Source organism: Colletotrichum orchidophilum, assembly GCF_001831195.1.
Source record: "Colletotrichum orchidophilum strain IMI 309357 chromosome Unknown Scaffold_20.1, whole genome shotgun sequence".
Taxonomy (NCBI): domain Eukaryota; kingdom Fungi; phylum Ascomycota; class Sordariomycetes; order Glomerellales; family Glomerellaceae; genus Colletotrichum; species Colletotrichum orchidophilum.
In genome coordinates, this window is record NW_019172976.1 from 355,800 (window position 1) to 377,624 (window position 21,825).

A 21,825-nucleotide genomic window follows, 5' to 3' on the forward strand; every position below is an offset into this window, starting at 1 on the left:
CACAACATTATACGGATGTATACTGTCCCATAAGATGGACTTGCTGTCCACACGACTTGAGCCATACGAAGCGCTTTGGCGTTTGCATCATAAAGAATGTATGGCCAGGGTGAGTTCTCTTATCTCTGCGCCCTTCAAATATTACTCCGCAGGTATTTTGGAGGGATCCGAGCCTAGGGTAGCCGTAGCCGTGAGGCTCCATTTTGGAAGCTATTGATAATGCACAGCCTCGACTGAGCTGGGGGGCTGGGTACGGGACATGACCCGGCGCCACGTGCCAGAACAGCAATGTATTACTCAACGACAAGAGTGTTTTAGTGCACTACCTTACCCACTGGCATGACGCTGCCGCCGCCATCTCTGTCTACCTTAGCTATCCACCTCGGCGCACGGCGAGGATGCCGCGTTGGACCAAGGTCAAGTTCGACACGGGCCCTCCAATCTACAGCAGGCCCGGGATAAGCGTAGGGCTGGGGGGAAGGAACGGGGGGGTGTATGCTTGTGGTGCAAGCCACAGATAGCTGAGGGGGTGGGTTTAGGCGTCTGTTTTCGAGAGCGTTCTGTGTAAGCCAAGCTATTACAGCGTGCCTTTGCTCAAGTCTTACATGATCATTTTGTTCCTTCACTAGCAGCTCACACTGCAGGCAGACGACGGAGGCACATGCTTACGATCCTGTCTAACGAGAAGACAACGGGTGGGGAATGAGGTCGCACATTGTGAGCCTGGGAGGATCGAAGCTCTGGTCTGAATCTGTGTCTCGACGAGTCCGCCATGCTGTGCAAAGGAGGGCTGTTGGAGCTGCTGCAAGCGGATGGCGGGGCTGTAGCTGAGACCATCTCCAATGGGTGATCTCGCACGGCAACGAATAGAGACAAAGGTTAGCCACATGTTTTTGATGCGAGGATTGCCGTGAGACTTGAGATGAGCGACTGCAACCGGGAAATCCTCTGCAGGCGGCGTCTCGAGTACACCGGCGGCCGTCGATATGAATGCATCCACGCATTTCGGGTTTTCTGTGGGCCAGGCCTTTTTTTTTTTTTTTTTTCTCGGGACGAGCAACACTGAAGCCATGGTAAAGCAGTGCGATGCATCGTCTCCGTGTGATCCGCACCGGCCGTCTATTCGGTCCAGTCCCTGATGCCAGGAACCGTGGAACGTGACATCTAGTACGAACTTGATATCAGGAAGATTTGGGTAGCGCGCAACGAGCGACTGTATGCTCAACAGACGCGCTCGACATGGCCGAGCTTGGGTTTGAGACCGTCTGCCTCGGCTGAGTGGACACGTCGGCCGATTCGAGAAGATCTACTACGCAGGCCGTCAAGCTGGGGCGGCGAGATGGGCGGTTGCATTGAAAGATGCCAGATGGTGATTTGCAGGAAAGGCCGGTCTAGCAGGGTTGTCTCCTCGGTGCGGGCTGTTATTTTTGGCGACTCTTATACGGAGTGAACGACGTGCCGCCCCTTTTGGGGCCCGTTCTTACGATGGCCATTGAGGCTGTACCTTTTCCTAGTGCGTTAGGTTGTCTTCTCTTTTTGTTTCTTTCTCCTGTATCCGTACCCTTCTCTTCGTACCTGGACGCCCCACTCACCTCCCCTGTGTAGCCCCCCCTCCATGCTTCATGGGTGCAACCAGCAACCGACTAAGCAGCAGGAGTTGGACACCAGGGGACCCGAGCTTGGGAATTCTTGTCGCCTGGCTCACATTGCCGCCGATCCCCGCTGGATTCTTCCTAGCGCTTGACAACCAAGGGGTGTGTCCGCACCCAGATGGTTGGGGACTGGGGGCCCAGGTTATACGAAAAGAAGGGGTCAAAAAAGCGATGATGTCGGCGATGGAACCCTCGAAACAGCGTTGGAGGGTAGGACCGAGAATGAAGAACGCAGGTAGCCGTCCGCATCAATGCCCGAGGAAAGGAGATGGGTTTGAGGCGAAACTACGATAATAAGAAAAAAGAACCGACTAGACAAATCGGGCGGACCGTGACGTGGACTACTGGCCGAGTCTCAATTATGTTCTCTTATGTGCTGAAAGTATTACTTTTCAACTATGCGTGGCCTTCAATGCTGTCAGTACAACTGTGAGTCTATGATGCCCAATTACCTTAGCTTAATGAAGGGACGTTGTTGGGATAAGGCGGTGCTGGATACATAGATTGGGCTTGGTGTTGGGGGCAAAAGGTAGGTACAATATTCGTATGGGAGGAGCACTCCGAGAGGCGCATGCTCGGATAGGTACCTGCCATGTGTGAGTGCGAGAAGGGGGGCTCGGGTCAAGGCAAGTTCCCGGAGCCAAAGAAGGTGTTGACGATGCTGATGGCAAGTGAAGGCGGGTGAGGCGTTGAATGAGTTGCTGGCAGCAGCTTTCCTAACTCGGTGCCTGCTTGGTGGGGGTTTCATCACAAGCTGACCATTTCGGAAAGCTTAGCGTCGCACAAGCAGCTTGCGGACAATCGTGCCTTCTTAGCGGCTGGTTCTGGAATGGAAGCGGCGACAGCAGAATCGAGGCCAGATTGGTCCCAGATTGTCTTCCAGTGCTGGTCGTCCATAGAATTCCCGAAAGAAGCAAACCACACACATCTAGGCAAGTTAGAGTGCAGTACCAGCAAGTGCTGGGCAACTCGAACCCGTCATCCCACAGCATTTGTTGGACTGTCTACGGAGTACGTAACAGTTATTAAGATGAGGAAGCAAGTATTTTCTAAAACCCATGATGTTTGTTATTGCGGTACGTACCGAGGGCGATCTTTGGAGCTAGTGTAGCAGACGAATGGCTCAGCCAGGGAGTGGCGCCACAGTCCACGAAAGGAGGGGACCTTGAGGAGCCACCGAGCCTGGAGGAGGGATGGGATGGGATGGGATGGGAGCGGTGGGTGGCATTCCTGCACTGCGCCTGCGCCTGCGTCCGCGCCCAGGTACCGGATCGTCCATAGGATGGATGGAAAAGAAAAAGACGGGAGCGTAGTGGAAGGACCGCCTGGACCAGTCAACGATCTAGCACAGACAACATGTCAGACACTGGGCTATATTCTGCGTCTGCTCAGGCACACAACGGATTTCGCCGGTATGGGCCTTACCAACGTTCTTGAAGATGTGTGGTCAACTCAAGGTTCCAAGGAATATCGCAATGGGATTGCTGCAGGCAAGTGGTGCCAGAAACTGCAGCTCCTTTGCTGTTGCCGGTGAGGTGGGGGCCCTCCAGAAACTTGCCTGCCCCTCACTCGCTGCATTCGCGGCTCTTTCACTGGCTGGACAGGTCTGTCTTTCCCAACTTTGACCGGGTCGCCCCAGGCACTGGGACTGCAAAGAAGTCGGTCTCTGCGCAAAGAAGGTATTCCTGCTCCGTCGAAATCTAGATCCATTCTCCATTCCGTTGCCCTAGCGCCTGAGCTGTCTTCTCCGAATCCTGACGTAGGTATGCTATCCCAGCTATGAAGTGTTAGACACCTCCCAAGTCAGTCATTCGACAGCCCGCCATTGTGATTTGCAACCGGGCAAAGTACCTTCTGAACATACTCACATCGATGACTTAGCCATCCTATCCAGCAAACGCAAACGACAATGCGATGCTGCTGTATCTGTATCGCGCACTCTTACTGGGAAGACAGATGTATTATTGAATGAGCATGGCAACCCTAAGATGCAGAGCATGTCTTGCTACCCACACTCCCCCCCCTCCTTCCAAAAGCATCTGGACTCACTCACCATGTTTTCATAGACTGACATTTCGGGCATGCTGATGGGTCAAGTGACTTATACACTTCTCAAACTTGCTTGCTATCTCACGATGGAGGTATTGCCCGCCAAACGGCGTGTAAACAATCATTGAGGACAGGACAACGTCCATACCGAGCTTCAGCAACACCTTGCGCGCTTGTTTCTGCAGCCTTGTTTCCTTCCCTGGCATGGTATCCGTACAGGCAATAGCAAGTCACCATCGTCCATAATAACCTGGAAGAACGAATACCGCGTACCTGGCCCTGCCCACTCACCCCCCGTCACCTTTCGTCCTCAGTGCTCACCCTCAACCCGTGCCGCGCCGCGCCCTCTCTGTCATCCTCAATACGAGCACGCCCCTGCCACACCCCGCCCACCGCCCCCCTCCACGTCTCTGGGCGCTACTGCGTATTCTCTCCACGTACACAATACACTCCCCTCCCATTGCTCTCCAGCCGCTTGACCAGCACATAAAGCAGCTCAGCTCCCGCCTCCTGCATCTTGCTTTGGTTTGCTCATTCTCTCTTGATCCAACTATTCATCTCTCTCGCTCATCTTGATACCCTTCACCGCCGCCTCCACCACTCTCCTCGCCGCCTCTTTCTGTTAATTGGTCTTTTACGGTTCTTGTCAGGGTCTTCGATTGCGTTAAATCAACATGTGGTTTGTCTTCCCCAATTCCGCCCCCTCGTTCTCCTGAGTGCTTGCTGGCATCCTCCCCTTCCCCTCCACCCAGCTTCTGCCAGCTGGAAAAAGGGGTCGGGGCGCCTTCAGCCACAATGGCAATTGGCACCGCAGTAAGCAGTAAGCTGACGTGCGCCTCTCTCTCCCAATAGTGGCATTTTCGGCTACGTCAACTACCTTGTGGAGAAGGACCGCAAGTTCATCCTTGAGACTCTGGTGAACGGTCAGTACACCGCCTCCTCCTGAATTACCCCAATTGGAGTCACCCAGCTCCACCTTATCTCGAGAGCTGTCTTGCTGACGAGACACTGCTTCCACCAGGTCTCTCCCGTCTCGAGTACCGTGGATACGACTCTGCCGGTCTTGCTGTCGACGGCGACAAGAAGAACGAGGTTTTTGCCTTCAAGGAGGTTGGCAAGGTCGCCAAGCTCAAGGAGCTTATCGCCGAGTCCAAGGTCGATGAGACCAAGTACTTCGATTCACATGCCGGTATCGCCCACACTCGCTGGGCTACTCACGGCCCCCCGTCTCGTCTGAACTGCCACCCCCACAGGTACGTGTACACACCCGCAAAAAACAACGGCAAGCTTTCCTTTGGACGGTTTCTTGCCGTCGATGATTTGGTAGCTAAGATGATTTGTTCTTTCCTAGATCTGACCCTACCTGGGAGTTCACTGTCGTCCACAATGGAATCATCACCAATTACAAGGAGCTCAAGACACTCTTGAGCGCCAAGGGCTTCAAGTTCGAGACCGAGACCGACACCGAGTGCATTGCTAAGCTTGCCAAGTACCTCTACGACCAGCACCCCGATATTGGCTTCACCGACCTCGCTAAGGCTGTTATCAACGAGCTCGAGGGTGCCTACGGACTTTTGATCAAGTCCGTCCACTACCCTCATGAAGTCATCGCTGCCCGCAAGGGTTCTCCCCTTGTCATCGGTGTCAAGACTCAGAAGCGCATGAAGGTTGACTTCGTCGATGTTGAGTACTCCGAGGAGGGCGCCCTCTCTGCGGAGGCTGCCTCTCAGAATGTTGCCCTCAAGAAGCAGCAGAACAACTTCTTGAACCCCAGCACCTTGCTGGGCGCTCCCGACAAGTCGCTCCTGCATCGCTCGCAGTCGCGCGCTTTCATGACCGACGATGGCATGCCCATGCCCACCGAGTTCTTCCTCTCGTCTGATCCCTCTGCCATCGTCGAGCACACCAAAAAGGTCATGTACCTGGAGGATGACGACATTGCTCACATCCACGAGGGTTCGCTGAACATTCACCGTCTTAAGAAGGCGGACGGCAGCTCCAACGTGCGCACCATCCAGACCCTGGAGCTCGAGCTCCAGGAGATCATGAAGGGCAAGTTCGATCACTTCATGCAAAAGGAGATTTTCGAGCAGCCCGAGTCTGTTGTCAACACCATGAGAGGCCGTCTCGATGCTGCCAATAAGACCGTCACACTTGGTGGTCTCCGCTCTTACATTTCTACCATCCGTCGCTGCCGCAGAATCATCTTTATTGCATGCGGCACTAGTTATCACTCATGCATGGCCGTTCGCGGTGTTTTCGAGGAGCTGGCCGAGATCCCCATCGCCGTTGAGCTGGCATCCGATTTCCTGGATAGACAGGCGCCGGTTTTCCGTGACGACACCTGTGTCTTCGTTTCTCAGTCTGGTGAGACTGCTGACTCTCTCATGGCCCTCCGCTACTGCTTGGAGCGTGGTGCCCTGACCGTCGGTATCGTCAACGTCGTCGGTTCCTCCATCTCTCTGCTTACCCACTGCGGTGTTCACGTCAACGCCGGTCCCGAAATTGGTGTTGCGTCCACCAAGGCCTATACCTCCCAGTTCATCGCAATGGTCATGTTCGCCCTCTCCCTTAGTGAGGATCGTGCGTCCAAGCAGAAGCGGCGTGAGGAGATCATGGAGGGTCTCGCCAAGATTCCTGAGCAGATCAAGGATATCCTCACCCAGGATCAGTCAATCAAGGAGCTCTGCTCCAAGACCTTCCAAAACCAGAAGTCCCTTCTGCTGCTCGGTCGTGGTGCCCAGTTCTCTACTGCCCTTGAGGGTGCTTTGAAGATCAAGGAAATTTCCTACCTTCATTGCGAGGCCGTCATGTCCGGTGAGCTGAAGCATGGTGTTCTTGCCCTCGTTGACGAGAACCTGCCCATCATTATGATCCTCACCCGCGATGACCTCTTCAAGAAATCGCTCAACGCTTATCAACAAGGTAAGTCGAGGAATATCAGTCAACATCGATTGAACCCATTTGCTAACAATTTGAATAGTCATTGCTCGCAGTGGCAAGCCCATTGTCATCTGCAATCCTGGTGACGAGGAGTTCAAGACCAGCGAGGCCGAGAAGATCGAGATCCCTAAGACAGTCGACGCCCTCCAGGGTATCCTCAACGTCGTTCCTCTGCAGTTGATTGCCTACTGGCTGGCTGTCATGGAGGGACTCAACGTTGACTTCCCCCGTAACCTGGCCAAGTCAGTCACTGTCGAGTAAACTGCTCACACAGAGTGAGTGAAGTTTGGTTTGTTATCGGGTGATTCATCCCATCGGAGTTGGGTTGCCAAAAGGGAGGATAGCCCTTGATGTTTTTGATGTCACAGCGGGTTACCAACAGGCGATGGCAGCTTTGGAGCCCTCTGATGTATAACTGGGTATTGTGAAACTGAGGGAATGGTCCAGCATGGTAAATTTGGGCCGGTCAAGATAAAGAAGCGTATTTTTTGAGGTTAAATGCCGTAGTATGGCAACCTGAAGCAATGAAAACAATATTGTCTATTTCATTTGGTGTTACACTTGGTCGTTCGCACAGGCCTGAACTCATCGTGGCGTCCATAAGCCCCGGGTTGGAGGCCGGTGCTTCTCTTACTGAAGTCTCGTGAATGCATATTCCCACGCGAGGTATCGCCAGACGATATGGCGAATTACCGGTCATTGTCATTTCATGCCCATCCCCCATCTCTCTCTCTCACTCTGTCTCTCTGCCTGAGTCTCTCTGCCTGAGTCTCTATTTCCCAAAGAATTTCAAGTGTCCCCCTTTAATTCACCTGCGTGCCGTAGCCACGGATCCGTTCCGCAAATTTCCAGCTTTGTTTCTCAAGCTTCTCGCTCTCCTTTAAGTCGACTCCGTCCTTGGTCACCACTGCAATAGAGTAGGAGTCCGAGCTACGAGCGTCGCGGTAGAAGAGAACCTTCATACACTCCTTAATCACGTCAACGGCCTGCTCCTTGGAGAGCTTAGCGGCGGTCTCCTCATCGGGGGCGTAGCGACGCATGATGGGTTGGGCAAGAGCTGAGCCGAACCCGGTGGCTAGCGAGGGAGAAGTGAAGGTTGTGCCGAGGAGATCAGCGGCGGCGAGGAAGGGCTTGTTGTTATCGTCGAGGCCAGCAACGAGGAGGTGGTTCCAGAGGGGATCGAAGTCGGAGCGGCGCTTGTAGAGGAGCTTGGAGAGGTACTTGTGCAGGTTTGCAGCATTGAGCCGGGCGGGTGCGTCGTTGGTCAGGTCGTAGGACTCCTCAATATCGAGGCCTGAGAGGTGGCGGTCGAGGTATTGCATGTCGGAGACGTCACCGCCGAAGCCCACAACGGTGGAGTTGGCGAAGGTGCGGAGACGCTTCACATCGGTGAAGCGGGCGAGGGAGCCGTAGGATGCTATGAGGGAAAGGTGTCAATTTGGGTGATTCGAGGTGTATGGCAACAGCATAGGCCGAGGATGGAGGGCGAGCGAAAGGCAAAGGCAAAGGCAAATACAAAGACGAAGACATACCCAGGTTATCGGCGGCGATGACGACACCTTCGCTGAACTTGATGGCGATGACTGATGTGCCCGTGACGATGGGGGCCTGTGTCGCTTGGTTGGGACCGTTGGTGTTCATGTACGAGGCATCGTAGGCTCCGTAGACGTCGTCTCTGGGCTAAGAGGAGGGGTTCCGACTTGTTAGTCCACGATGCGAGGCTGAGGGTCCCGGGAAGGAGGGGAGGGGGGAATGGAAACTGCATACACGGCCCCAAGCTTGCGGTCTGTGATCCATGATTGCCGATTTCTGTGTGGTTTGGAGGTAGATAGAGAGATGAGAAGGCGGTCGGAATCGGGATTGGATTTGTCTTTGTTACAAGTTCGTGGGTGGGTTTGGCGATGGATTGGTATGTGAAGTTGATTGAAGCTTGCCCGGGGTGAGCTTCGCGTCCCGTGGGTGCCTCTGCAGGCCGGCTGACTGGCTGGCTGGCTGGCCAGTTGCTGCTGATGCTGCTCCCGCTGCCGCTAGAGCTGCTGCGTTAGGGCGTTGGTGCCTGACAAACGGGGCCGCGAGTTTCGGGTGGGCTTGCCAAAAATGATCAGCTTGGAGCTGTCGTGGTGGGTGATAGGACAATAAGTACTCAGTACTCTATTTCTCACGGTATAATCGCGGTTTTGGGGTATTGAGTACATCTGAGCTCCAGGGGGGCAGCTGGTCAAACAAACAAGGAGGTCGACCAAGTTCCCTTTACTCGCAGTCCCTCGTCATTCCGTCAACACCGCGGACGGCAATTGTGGTGTCGAACCCCCCCCACGACTGCCCCGACTCCCACAATTGGCCTGATCCTGATCTCAACATCGCTCGCACTCGATTCGCGCCATACTTCCCCTTCCGGACTGTCTCGTCGCAACCAACACCACTAAACATCCCCCGGCTCACGCAAATCATCAGCTCAGCCCACTCCTCATATCAAAAGTTCAACATGTTGACAGCAATCGGTCGAGCCGCCACCCAGCGCCTGCTCCTCCGCGCCGCCCCATTGTCAGTCCCGCGGACCCAACTCTTCGTCGCGCGCGCAACGGCTTGCCGCGGTTTCTCGACCTCGCAATGGGTGCGCATGCCCGCCAGCCAGGCGGCGACGACCACCAAGACGAAGAAGACTACGGGGGCTAAGAAGAAGACCGCCCTCAAGACTAAGAAGCCCGCCTCCAAGAAGCCCAAGGCGAAGAAGGTCATCGCGAAGAAGGCTGCGCCCAAGAAGCGAGTCAAGAAGCAGCTCACGCCAGAGGAGACACAGAAGCTCAAGGTGCGGCAGTGGAAGAAGACGGCGCTGCTGAACGAGCCGAAGAAGCTCCCCACGAGCGCATGGCTAGTGTACGTGACGCGGGAACATCAGACCGCGGAGTCGGGCTCATCTCTCACCGAGCGGACCAAGGCCCTGGCCGAGTCTTTCAAGAACTTGTCCTCTTATGAGGTCCAGGTAAGGCCTGACTTTCTGCCTTGACACCTTCACCCCTTGGAATCCCGGCGGAAGCCTTCACGCCGTCAACAGGTGTTAACAAGAGACTGACAATCTGGAATCAAAGCGTCTCCAAGAGACTGCCGACGCGAACAAGCTCACCAACAACGCGGCCTACAAGTCGTGGGTTGAGACGATTCAACCGACGGACGTGGCTGAGGCCAACCGCTCGCGCGCGAGGCTCCGCAATGCCAGCGGCAAGCAGGTCCCCCGCACCATCCGCGACGAGCGCCAACCCAAGAGGCCGCATAATGCCTACGCGCTCTTCGTCAAGGCGCGTTTTGCCAGCGGTGAATTCTCCGGCGAGCGTTTGGTCGACGCGATGAAGGCCATGGGTAACGAATGGAAGCAGCTCTCCCAGTCCGAGAAGCTCGCGTATGAGGATCTTGCCAAGGCGGATTTCGACCGATGGGAGCGCGAGTCCCTGAATGTGCTGGGCCACGTCGCCCGGCGCGGTAAATCCCCCGAGTAAGGAGATTGTCTCAGTCCAGGTCAACCGGTGCGATAGTTTCTTTTTCCTGGGAAATGAAATCCCCCGCGGCGTCAAGCGTCGATTGTCAAAAGTAGGATGCACCTAAGCGAGTTCAGCAGAGCGGTCAATCGTGTACGAGGGCGAGCAGGTCAGGAAGAGGGTGTTTACTTGTTGGATTTCCTTCTTCTGTACAGAGTATGGATTGTTAGAAGGATCGGTCGATGTTCCAACGCTGTATTTCGGATACCAAATGTCAGAGAGAGGTTTCGCGGCCAGAACCAATGTTCAATTTGCTCCCTATGTACAGAGTCCGCAGCTTATTTTGAAGAAGCAGTTGTTGTTTGTTTCCATGCTAACCGGGTTGTTTGCGCCATATCCCAATGTGAACCAGTACCGCCCTGCAGAACCCCTTGCCGTATGCAAACGCCTCGCTGAGCCAAGAAAACATAAAAGACAAAAAAGCTCACCGCCATATATTCTCCCAACTCACATCCCATCATCAGAACCGCCCTCCACGCTCTCCCCAGACTCGGAGTTCTCATGGCCATTGGTGATTACAATGACCTCACCCGCCCCGTCCAGCCACCTCGCCGCATCCTTTTTCAGCGCCCGCTCGCTCGCCAGGTACAGGGCGAGATAGACGTGGCCCACGACGTGTCCCCAGCAATACACGCGTATCCAGGACCAGTCCTCCGCGCGCTTGCACCAGACGCCCCATCCCGCGAAGCCCTCGAGGATGTAATCCGTGAGAAAGTGCCAAGCGCGCTCGCGAAGAGTTGGCCGCCAGCTGGTCCAGTCGAGATGCCAGTGACCTCGCTCAAAGGGACGTAGTTCCCTTTTTTGTTCGATTGGGGCAAAGCGCTTCGCTATCTTTAGTTGGTGGGCCAGCTCTTTCAGCTTGGGCGTCAGGAGATCGTCTGGCGTCAGCTCGCTGGTGCCGACTGGAGGGCCGACGGGATGGATCTCGAGACGTGCGAGGTAGCTCAAGTGCCTCTCATTAGGAGGACGTTTGGGGCGGAATAGATCGCTGTGAATAGGACCCACGTCAGAGGAGCTTCTCGTGATGACCGACCTCGACTCTGAGATGGGCGCTGACCGTTTGTGCCGTTTCGATGGCAGTGGAGGCTCAGAGCCGGCTCGGGTTGGCGATGACGGTATGGTTCTCTTCCGAGAAGGTTGACAAGGCGTCTCCTGTATCATTTGCTCGAGGGGAGAGCTCATCAGAGGTGGTCGCTTCAGGGCCACGAACGGCGTGTTCAGAATTATGGCCTCTGTTAATGTGGAAGAGGCCGAGCCCGGGGTCGCATTGCTCTTGACTGCCAGAGATTTGCTCGACGTCACGAGAACGACCTGACCGTCATCCTCATCCTCATTGCAGTCTTCTTCTATGGCTGGTATGGGCGTTGCGGATAGTATCGGAGCTTGTCGTTGGCGTGCCCCTGGGGACATTTGCTGAGAGTCCCCATCGCGTTGACTATCGAACTGTGCTGCCAGATGCTCAAGGAGTCGACTCGGGGATGAGAACTCGGCGAGACTAATATCATTCGATGGCTGAGAATCACCGATGACGCTGGGTGGAGCTACCCAACTGATCTGGGTCGGTTGAGAGTCTGCCGCGAGTTGAGACGAAGAAGGTATGTCCCTGGATGCAAGTGGCCGACCGAGGCCGGGGGAATTTCTGTTGTCCAAGACACTTCGAAAGGACAGCTTCTGGGATTCGAATGATCCAAATGACACGGGGCGGAGAGGCGACGGTGGTGGTATAAGTGGTGGTGATGAGGTTGCCGGTTGAGTCGTCTCGCTATCGAGGATTGGCGCATCTGACCAAGCAGGCAACGCTGCTGGCCCAGCCTCTGAGCTAGTAATGGCCTTGGTATCCTCTTCTTCCGAGGATTTACTTAGAATCTTGATACGGCTTGTTGGGGTAAAATCGAGATATGCCTGTGCAAGGGCCCGGTAGCGCACATCATCGATGTTCCTGCACGGTGCTGCGACGTGCACTAGGATCTCAACGTTGTCATGTGCCTCCATGACAACCTCTCTGTGACTTCAAAGAGCGCAGTCATCTCCAAGAGCAAGCGCCACGATACGTAATAATGGAAGGTGCTTTTTTATAAGGCCAAACTGTCAGGTGTATATTTCTCAGAAGGTGCTGGCCTTTTCCAAAAACAGGGTGGATTGAAGGAGAGTAAAAGGATACCCAGAAGTTTGCACCAGACGATGTCAAACTGAAAGGTGAAGTCTTTAGGAGCGTGCCCTCACCCATATTAGCCCATAGCTGTCTCAAAGTCAGTGCTCTTCAAGGTGGGGCACATTGTCGCATCCATGTAGTGGTGAATGCGGAAGACCACACAGTCACACACACACCTCTCGACGGCCCCACCACAACAGCGCCGGAGAGTTGGATGTCCTGCAAGGTATTCTGGTTCTGGCCTGTAGCCTAAATGCAATTAGCGCGCTGGAGAGCTCAAAAGTAGTTGTACCACGTCCTCAGCAACAGCGTTGCAGTATAGGGCTGTACTAGAGACTCAAGCTGTCAGTCATCAGACAACCTGAAGCTTGGCCCAGCTGGTGCTGTGCCTTACCCCAGAAATCCTCAGCTCAGGGGACCAGAGATAACAGACCACACCAATTATTCTCCTTTCCCAGAGTCTCCCCCAACTCCTCCACCTCATCCCGCGATAACCTCCCGACTACCACCCTCTCTCCCGCTCAGCACCAGTAGCGCCGAAAACATGTCTGCGAAGCCCACGACGCCCCCCAACCTGGGCAAAGTCCTCGTCGTCGGCGGCAACGGCTTCCTGGGCCACCACGTCGTCAACCAGCTCCTGGCCGGCGACCGCTGGGCCGTCGCATCCGTCGACGTGGTAGACCTCCGCTGCGCCAACAACCGTAACCCTAAAGCCAACTACCACGAGGCAGACATCACCGACGCCGACAAGATCAAGTCCCTCTTCGAAAACGTTAAACCCGATGTCGTCGTGCACACCGCCTCCCCCGCGCCACAGGGCGACAGCGCCATCGCAAAAGACCTCTTTCGCAAGGTCAACGTCGATGGCACCGCTTCCATCATCGCCGCCTGCCAGGCCGCCTCCGTAAAGGCCCTTGTCTACACATCGTCCGCGAGTATCATTAGCGACAACGCCAACGATCTCATCAATGCCGACGAGCGGTGGCCCGTCATCCGCGGCGAACTGCAGACGGAGTACTACTCCGAGACCAAGGTGCGCGCCAGCCTTACCCTATATTTCCCTTCAACGCGATGCGCCCCCATTCCTCTCTTCTTCTCCCTGAAGCCATATTGTGACCCCAGTGACTGACATGTGCTCTTTTCATAGGCCGCCGCAGAAGAATTGGTCCTCCAAGCAAACCGCCAAGACCCCTATAGCCTCCTCACATCCGCCATCCGCCCCGCTGGCATCTTCGGCGAAGGCGACACCATGGTGACGCACCAAATGGTCAAGATCTACCGCGAGGGCAAGACGGGCGTTCAGCTCGGCGACAATGACAACCTCTTCGACTTCACGTACGTTGGCAACGTCGCCCACGCCCACCTCCTCGCCGCCCGCCTCCTCCTTGCGACCGCCGCCTCCTCCATCGCACCCCTCGACCACGAAAAGATCGACGGCGAGGCCTTCCTTGTCACCAACGACAGCCCCATCTACTTCTGGGATTTTGCTCGTGCCATCTGGAGCGCCGCCGGCTCCGACAAGGGTACCGACCACGTCTGGAAGATCCCGCGCGAGATCGGCGTCGTGCTCGGCTTCTGCTCCGAGGTCTTCTTCGCCATCATCGGCAAGCCGCCAATCTTTAACCGCCAGCGCAACATCTACAGCTGCATGACACGCTATTACAACATTAGCAAGGCCAAGCGCTTGCTCGGGTATCGGCCCATCGTAGGCCTGGACGACGGCATTAAGAGGGGCGTACAGTGGTTCCTGGATCAGGAGAAGGCGGGCAAGGTGAGTGTTAAGGCATGAGTGCGCTGATGCATAGGCGACGATGGTTCATGACGGGTTGTGGTGATTTAGGGATATGAGACATCATGTTGAAAAAGTTGAAGAGTCTTTTCTTCGTATATACACATACGCCCTCACGGCTAGAGGGTTTAATACACGGCCCACAAGCGGTCGTATCATGAGCATGCATTACTTTTACCAAGTCTTCTCTGCCTTTGTTCGCATACAAGCCTAGTGCCAGTTGGCTTCGGCAGTGGGTTTGCTAAACATGTAAAGCTTGGGACCAGAAACACGTTTGCGCTTCCAAAGCCAACGAAAGCTTGGAGAAAACCCTGCAGGCGATGCCTGGCCTGTCCTACTCACATTGGTGGAGCTACCTGGCTGATCCTTTCACTCCATCCTTAGCTACTCGAAGGAAGAAAAGACAATGTTGCCCTTAAGGGTGCGGTGCAGTACAGACGGTTTTCCCCATTCCCCAACCCGTTCTCGAGATGTGCGCAAATGTGGCGCATGGTTCGGCCTCCTATCTCCCCTGGCTACAGATCATCTCACAAATGTAATCCGACATCTCCCCGTCTCAACAAAAGAAGCGAAGCTATACTAGGTCTCGAGCGCAAGCCAAGAAGAAACGAGGCCAGCTGTCCAGCTCAAGACATATCAATCAACCAGACCGGTTTCACCCATCGACAAGTCGATGGGCCTTGGGCCTTTACTCCAAACAAGCCAGGGTCAAACCAAGACCACCAATCCTCTTTCCCCCCCTTTCCAGTAGACAATGGAATCATGTTGTGCGAAAGAACACCAGCAGACCGTTAGGGTACCTCATTCCGTACCGATCCGTTGCTTCACTCTCAGAGAAGCCAAGAAGCGGAGGGTTTAGCAAAGTGTTGGAAGAGAACTTTGAAAAGAAAAAAAAATCATTCATGCCGCCTTGTCGTGAGTTGAATAGCCGAACAAAAGAAATATCTTTTGTCCTTTTGATGGAATAACGGTTGGGAACGCCGCCAACAATGCATGGATATGTGACTCTCCGAAACCCCAAATCGCAGTCCCAATAGAATGCGTAGCAAGTGATGTGAGCCTCGTGGAAAATCACTCTTTGATATGTGTGTAATGTTGCCATTGTGGTGTGGCTTGGCTGGATCATGTGTTTCCGCCTACGCCAACACCACTGTTTTGTCTTCCCCAAACCCCGCCGGATTGGCGCCATTCTCTCTTCTGGGCTTCGGTAGGGCCTTCGGTATCTGAATGCTCAAACTGGCTTCCGCCAAAGGGTGAAGGGTGGCCGTTTTCTTCATGTGGCCGCCATCTCTGGGGTGGCGTGCCGGGATTGGGTTGGTTAAAAGGAGGTATGGGCACAGGCGGTTCCTGCACGGTGCGGACACTGCTCTCTTGTTGTTGCCACAGAGCGGGGTCAGTCTCAACCCTTCGGGGAGGTGGCCGGGAAGAGTTGTCTGGTCTGTTAAAGACCTCGTTGACTTCGCCCAATCCTGGTCTCTGACCCATGCGGTCCTGGTAGCGCTTGAGGATATCCTTGGTGGTGAGATCAGCAGTGTTGCCAAATACAAACGGATCGTTGACGAGATCCATGAGCTCATCAGGAACCTGTGGGAACTAGTCAGTAACGAAGATAAACAATGATGACACGAAAATCTTACCAGGCACATTTCTTCAATAGAGGTGATCATGTCGTTCACAGCAACGATTGCGAACATAGGGTCGCTGTCCAGAGTAGGCGCTTTGTTGCTGTTGTAAAGAATATTGGGCGCGATAACAGTTGCCAAATTTTTGATGTCCATCCTGGATCCAGCTTCTTCATCCACTTGGTGGAAGGATCCAGCCCACTTTAAGAAGCAGAATAGAATCTCCAAGCAGTCTCGGTGAGCTTTGGGCAAAAGACAGCAGATGAGGTGCAAGTACGACTTGCGCTTTGCATCGTCCTGGATCTTGGCAACGGAAATCCAGAGCTTCTGGAGCTTGAAAGTCAAGAGAGGATCTGGAAGCTCCCGCAAATAGCGCTTCAACAAAGCAGCAACCTGCACAACAGGCTGGTCCATGAAGCTGATGCTGTCGCAACCTTCGCGGTCGATTCTCTCACACAGCTCAGACAGCTTTTTGATATTGCCGTTCTTTCTGAAAACACCTTCAACGGAAAGATCCATCTTTCTCATGGAGGAGATCAGGTCGTCGATGATTGCAGGAATCTTGAGCGTTCCGGGACCTACACCGTCTGTTGACTCGGCGCCATCCTTGTCGATGATGACGTCCAAGGGTACTCCGAAAATGCCCTTCTTCTTGACATTCTTCGGCCTGTCGTTCTTGAATGCCTTGCCCAAATTCTTCCAGAACGTAGGTTGCTTTCTTGACTCAATGAAGCTCAATAACTCTTCCAGAGGGAACTCGTTCTCAACGGCAGGCGCCAGTGTCAAGACTGCCAAATGACGGACTATAAAGTACTCCAATCCCGAGAGCTCCGAAAAGTACTTCCGTCCCAGGCGCTGAGGCATCGGGTCGCCCATGCGCATATCAGCCTCTCTGCCTGCCGACTGCGATCTTTGATGTCCCATGGGGTCAGTTGCGGGTGATCGGAAAAGCTCTTGACGGTCAGGCTTGTATTGCTGCTCTTTGACTTGCTCAGCAGCAACGATTCGCGGAATATCATCAAGAGTCAGAGCGTCCTGGTGGTTGAACATTTTGTCCGTTGTGCCTTCGTCGTTTGGGCCTCTCCTTTCCTCGAGGATATGGAGGTCCCCCTCGGCTCGGCCTAAGTCCTCGCCTGCCGATCCTGGGCGAACGCTACGTCCCTCGGGGCCGTCCATGATGCGCGAAGTTCTCGCCTTCCGAAAGCTAGAAGACAAATGCTTGTCGAGACGAGTGCTTCTCAATCGGCGGACATCATTCAGCGTGTTCTCGTAGGAAGACTCGCGGTTGTGCTCCCGTTGATCTCCAGCGTATGATTTCGAGCGATTGTCTGAGTTTAGGTAGGGTGCATCTCCAGGAGCCAAAGTTCGGGCACCCTCGCCTGGGCCATAACCATCCGAGTTCTGGTCATCGTTCTGCCGAGGCAAAGCGCCATTGCTTCGCAGGATGTCCAATAACCTCGCAAGCGCCACCTTCAGCAAGAAAACGTACTGCTGAAGCTTGGTAACATGCTCAAAGGGTGGCATATCCTCGCCGTTGGCGCCGATGCAGTTGTTGCAATAAATCTTCTTGTCAAAGGCATTGTAGCGAGCATCTTCCAGCTTGCGACCGATATCCCTAGTGCAACGTGAGCAGCTGACGCAGGCAATGTGCCACCGCCGGTCGGAGTTCTTTGCGCACTCGTCCTCAACAGACTTGTTGCATAGTGCACAATGATCAGAATCCTTCGCCGAAAGGCGCGAGTTGCCTGTAATAGCCTGGAGGGTATTGTCATCGGGCTTGACGCTTTCCAGCTCACTTAAGTCATCCAGGAACTGGTAAATACCGTCGGAGCTCTTAGACTCCTTCTCAAGGCGTAACGCTCCTTGCAGGCAGATTCGAATGAGAAGCTTGAGGTAGTGAGCGAGGCCTGTAACCAGAGACAACAGCTCCTGGGTGACGCCAAGCTTGCGGGCTCCTGTGTCCTGGGTCTTGGACAACAGGGAAAAGAAAGATACTATTTTTTTGCACAGAAGCTTGGCCTCACGTCCGTACGACAATCCTATTTCTGGGCTGTTAGCGAAGAACGTGATTCAAGCATGCCTTGCCAAAACTCACCCTTCAGCTTCAGCTGATCCATGGAGTAGTCCAGGCGATCAGCAGACTGGAATAAAATCTCAACGTGCCAGATGAACCTTTTGGCGACCAGCACGCCGTCAACATAGGCGCCATTGCTCACGTGGAGGAGCATGTCAGAGATGCATGCTGCGGACGACTCTTCGAAAGTTGACAGGACGCTCCAAATACGGTAGACCTTCTCCTCCATGCGCTCCTCTTCCTCTCTAATGATGTCGCGCGTCGCGGGGTCGTCGGTCTCTTGGGGTAAATCGGAAGACTCGCTTGGCTGCGTCAATCGCACGTTCCAGAACTTGTGGATCATGTAACACTCGGGATGCCAGTGCTGGTTCTGGCCGTTCCTGTAAATCTCCACAAATTGCTTGAGAATCGCAGTCTGGCAACCATTACATCTTTGCGCAAACTGCGTGGAGTAATGGTAGTGGCAATACACGTTGCCATCATGCTCGTAGTAGCTGTCCTGCGCGCCAAAGACTGTGGGACACAGGGAGCATGTAAAATGGTCGACGTGATACTTTCGGTCGAGAGCGGTGATGTACGAGCCTCGAAGGGCGCCGCCGCACTGGAAACAAAGTAGACCCAGCCGGCGGAAGTAGTCTGTCTCGCACAGAGGGTACTGCCCTTCACCACCTTCGTCATCGACGGGGAAAAACTTGGAAGCTACAATCTGACCGCAGTCCTGGCAGTGATAATCGAGTTAGAACAGCAGAGGAAGGACAGGGGAGATTCTCAACACCTACACGACATTTGAAGCAATCCAGATGAAAGGTTCCGTCCAGAGCGCGGACGAATTGGCCTGTGAGCGGCTCTCCACACTTCTTGCAGGTCCTCTGTTGACCGCTGGCTGACCGCCCACCTCCTCTTCCCTTTGATCTACTCCGTTCACCGCTCCGCCTTGAATCGCCCTCTCGACCAGGTGTTCTGGGACCTGGTGAGCGTGAGGGTTGCTGTGAGCGGTAATTTCTCTCGGGAGTTCTCCTTCCTCCATTCTGCCAGACTCCATCGCCGGGATAGCCAGGTTCCATAGGGGCGGCAGCGGGGTGGGCTTGCAAGCGGTCGTCAGGCGCCCCATGATCGTAATCCGACGCCATGGTGCAGTACTCTTCGCGTCGTCTTGTCTGCGCGTGGTGTGATCGATTGCAACTCTTCACTGATAGGGCGGGATGGATTAGAAAGCCGCCCGTCAGCCTTGAGTGTCGGACGTGGGAGTTGCCAGGAAATTATCGGTCGGCATCAGCTGGGCTACGAAAATGCCGGGGGGTGTTTGTGGTGGAATGGGTAGGTAGGTACTGGGGTCGAGAATTGAAGAAAAGGGTCGTCGTCGCACGGCGGCGGTATCGTGCTGGGCGATAGTAAATAATTCGGGTAATGGCCGTCAGGTACTCGCGAGACTGGCGGGAGACGGGTAGCCACGTCGCAGGCGCTGGGCTGAAGAGGATGGCGGTGGTGGAAGTGGTGGAAGTCGGGGTTAGGATTGGGATTGGGAGTCGGTCGAGTACGAATAGTCGGGGGTCAGGGTGAAGGCGTGGGTGAGAAGAGGGTCGGGGGGATGGGTCGGGGTCGTCGAGGTTAGGTTGTTGGCTTGTGGTAGTGGAGCAGCCAGCACCAGCAGGGCGACGTTTAGAGCAGGAGCTGAAATGCTGCCAGCGACCGACCGAACACTTTCGCCTCTCGTCTCGTCTCGTCCGAAGAAAGGAAGGCGAGAGTGAGATCAAAATCAAGAGCGGACCACAGTAATAATGCAAGGCTATGTGATGCGGGAATGGGGGGGGGATAAAACCTAGGAACGTCCTGTCCTGGGCGTCGTAGTGGTCGCAGTCCAGTACCAATACTGGCTGAGGAAAGGAAAAAAGGGGCCGGGTCGAGGATGATCAAAGGAGTGTGGGCGAAGGCGCGGTGGTGGTTTTGTTGTGAGGCGTTCGTTGCTGGCGGTAGGGAGATTTAGTGTGGGCTTGGTCGGCTGCACCCAAAAAGACGGGCGAATCCCAAGGCCGGACTATGCAGTGAGCAGTGCAAGAGGCGGGTGATGTTAAGGTGAATAAGGTAGACAGACGGCAGAGTCCAATACCTCTGTCGTCTTTTTCCCTTTTCTTTTTTTTTTCTTTTTTTTTTCTTTTTTTTTTTCGCTTTTTTCGCCGTACCTTGACTTAAGCCTTGAGCACGCAGGAAAAGGTGCCTCGGAAGGAGGGAGGAAGAAAGTAAGGCAGGTATGAGGCGCCAAACGCTGCTGCCGTGCGTGCCTCTCGTGTCGTATGGTTTGTGTGGGTGGGAGGTAGCGTACGGGTAAGGCAGTGGAGGGCGGCGGACGGTAAGGCGAGCAAGACAGAGCGGAGTGAGAGTGCGAGAGAGAGAAACGGGAGCGGATTTGTTAAGGTAAGGTAAGGTACCTTCAGGAAGGCACACAAAGAGCATGGGAGGTTCCTTACGTTACGAGAAGCCAGGAAGGTACCACGGAAAGTGCAAGGTACCTTCCCGTCCCTGGTGCCTTTCTGCTTCGGATACCCAAATTACTTCTTACTGCCGTAAGGCGCTAAAACTGGGGATCATCATCTCTATGCACGGTTTGGGTTCTTCAGAGACGCTGGCTTGTGGCGTCACAGAGGATGACCTCTTTTTTTATTCGTTTTGCTTCCTTGGAACTTTCCTACGGATACGAATTGTGTTAAGTGCTGTCGTCCATAGGTACAAGAGACGATAACGCAAAAGTGCTTCCCCAGCCATTGTGACGAAGGTGATAACAAGTTTGCTCTTCAAGCCAGGGCATTGACATTGGGTTTCGCTGTCCATATCTGCATTGCTTCTGCATCTGCATGGAGGCACTTCCACTCCCCTCCCAACCCAACTAAGACGGTGACTACGAAGTACCTGTCAGGCAATCTCCAATGAGGGGGGAATTCCGAACAGAGCAGCCAGCACCCGGGAGCAGAAGCGTCTGCCAATCAATGCATTGCTGGGGCTTTCATTGGGCCCCCTTCTTCCAGCGGAGACGGGGGAAAGTCTGTCTCGTCCTCACTGGACATGGGAAGGGACCCGTGATGATGATGGGGATCCAATGCCATTTACAGTGGAATTGCAATGCTCCTGCCAGGATGAGCGAGTGGACAACAACCTTGGCCCCCATTCCATTGGCGCTTCAGCCGAGGAGTCAGGTTGACATCCGTGCACGGCCCACTACAAAGCATGCCCGCGTAAGCGGAGAAGGAGGATGGGCTTCACAGCATTTTTGGGCGCTTGGCCGAGCAGGAACGAGGTCAGGAGCAGACAGTCTGGCCCGGGCGCAAGACGTTGCCATTCTGTTGGAACCTCTATCCTTTCTTTCATAAGACACAGAGCACCTTCTCACAAACCTTGATTTTCTATCCCTAAAGATGACGGTCAATTCCTACCTTACGTGAGAAAAGGTCACAAAATGCAATGAACACCTGTACGCATAAGGTTCCTTAGGTAAGGTTCATTAAGGTGAGGTGTGGTCAACGTCGCAAAAAACATCTGATCACCTGCAACGTCACGTGGATCTGGCTGATCTTCGGCCATCTCCCTCCTTGGGATGATCTCAAAACGGAGCTCCACCAAAATTTAGGTATACGAGTTTACTTTAGATAAACGCCGATGCAAGCTTCGGGAGAGACTGATCTAAAGTAACATTGCCGTCGTATATAATCTGCTGATCCCAACGGGCCTGCTCCACCCAACTAACGACTCATCGTGAGCCTCGGGACCCCATTCGGTCTCGGAACTTGCTCGCCAGCTTCTTCCCAAACTCGCGCAGGGCATTTCTCATTCGCTTGATCTACTTTCCTCGGGTTGCTTCCATCTGCTTCATCAGTCTGTTTTGCATCGCGCGCAACCCGGAACTTCGCTTACGTCACTCAGCCGCGTCCTTGTCTCACGTCGATCGCCTTGTCTTTCAATTACACCGTTTTTTGTTTCCCCCCACCGGCCGCCTGCGGCTGACAAGATGCTTGGTCCAGA

General features: G+C 54.5%; 7 protein-coding genes across 7 annotated transcripts; 3 read left to right on the forward strand and 4 right to left on the reverse strand.

Annotated features, from left to right (window-relative positions):
- Window positions 1-625: 625 nt before the first annotated feature.
- On the reverse strand, window positions 626-1,072 carry CORC01_03415 (uncharacterized protein; the record flags this gene model as incomplete). The annotated part of the gene is made up of 1 exon (XM_022615065.1): window positions 626-1,072. One exon carries the CDS (start codon window positions 1,070-1,072, stop codon window positions 626-628), a length of 447 nt encoding a protein of 148 aa, XP_022478524.1.
- Window positions 1,073-4,554: 3,482 nt separating this feature from the next.
- On the forward strand, window positions 4,555-6,905 carry CORC01_03416 (glucosamine-fructose-6-phosphate aminotransferase; the record flags this gene model as incomplete). Its single annotated transcript, XM_022615066.1, has 4 exons — window positions 4,555-4,624; window positions 4,723-4,954; window positions 5,053-6,626; window positions 6,685-6,905. Coding segments are annotated over 4 exons (2,097 nt in total), but the record flags the coding sequence as incomplete, so codon positions are not given.
- A 542-nt stretch (window positions 6,906-7,447) lies between these two features.
- Window positions 7,448-8,441, reverse strand: CORC01_03417 (proteasome A-type and B-type; the record flags this gene model as incomplete). Its single annotated transcript, XM_022615067.1, has 3 exons — window positions 7,448-8,061; window positions 8,177-8,324; window positions 8,412-8,441. The coding sequence occupies 3 exons, from the start codon at window positions 8,439-8,441 to the stop codon at window positions 7,448-7,450; spliced, it is 792 nt and encodes a 263-aa protein (XP_022478526.1).
- A 463-nt stretch (window positions 8,442-8,904) lies between these two features.
- Window positions 8,905-10,138, forward strand: CORC01_03418 (HMG box protein; the record flags this gene model as incomplete). The annotated part of the gene is made up of 2 exons (XM_022615068.1): window positions 8,905-9,627; window positions 9,734-10,138. Coding segments are annotated over 2 exons (1,128 nt in total), but the record flags the coding sequence as incomplete, so codon positions are not given.
- A 486-nt stretch (window positions 10,139-10,624) lies between these two features.
- On the reverse strand, window positions 10,625-12,169 carry CORC01_03419 (uncharacterized protein; the record flags this gene model as incomplete). The annotated part of the gene is made up of 1 exon (XM_022615069.1): window positions 10,625-12,169. One exon carries the CDS (start codon window positions 12,167-12,169, stop codon window positions 10,625-10,627), a length of 1,545 nt encoding a protein of 514 aa, XP_022478528.1.
- A 704-nt stretch (window positions 12,170-12,873) lies between these two features.
- On the forward strand, window positions 12,874-14,118 carry CORC01_03420 (3-beta hydroxysteroid dehydrogenase/isomerase; the record flags this gene model as incomplete). The annotated part of the gene is made up of 2 exons (XM_022615070.1): window positions 12,874-13,362; window positions 13,477-14,118. The coding sequence occupies 2 exons, from the start codon at window positions 12,874-12,876 to the stop codon at window positions 14,116-14,118; spliced, it is 1,131 nt and encodes a 376-aa protein (XP_022478529.1).
- A 1,122-nt stretch (window positions 14,119-15,240) lies between these two features.
- CORC01_03421 (RhoGAP domain-containing protein) lies at window positions 15,241-18,944 on the reverse strand (the record flags this gene model as incomplete). Its single annotated transcript, XM_022615071.1, has 4 exons — window positions 15,241-15,702; window positions 15,756-17,779; window positions 17,836-18,532; window positions 18,594-18,944. 4 exons carry the CDS (start codon window positions 18,942-18,944, stop codon window positions 15,241-15,243), a joined length of 3,534 nt encoding a protein of 1,177 aa, XP_022478530.1.
- Between the last annotated feature and the right edge of the window lie 2,881 nt (window positions 18,945-21,825).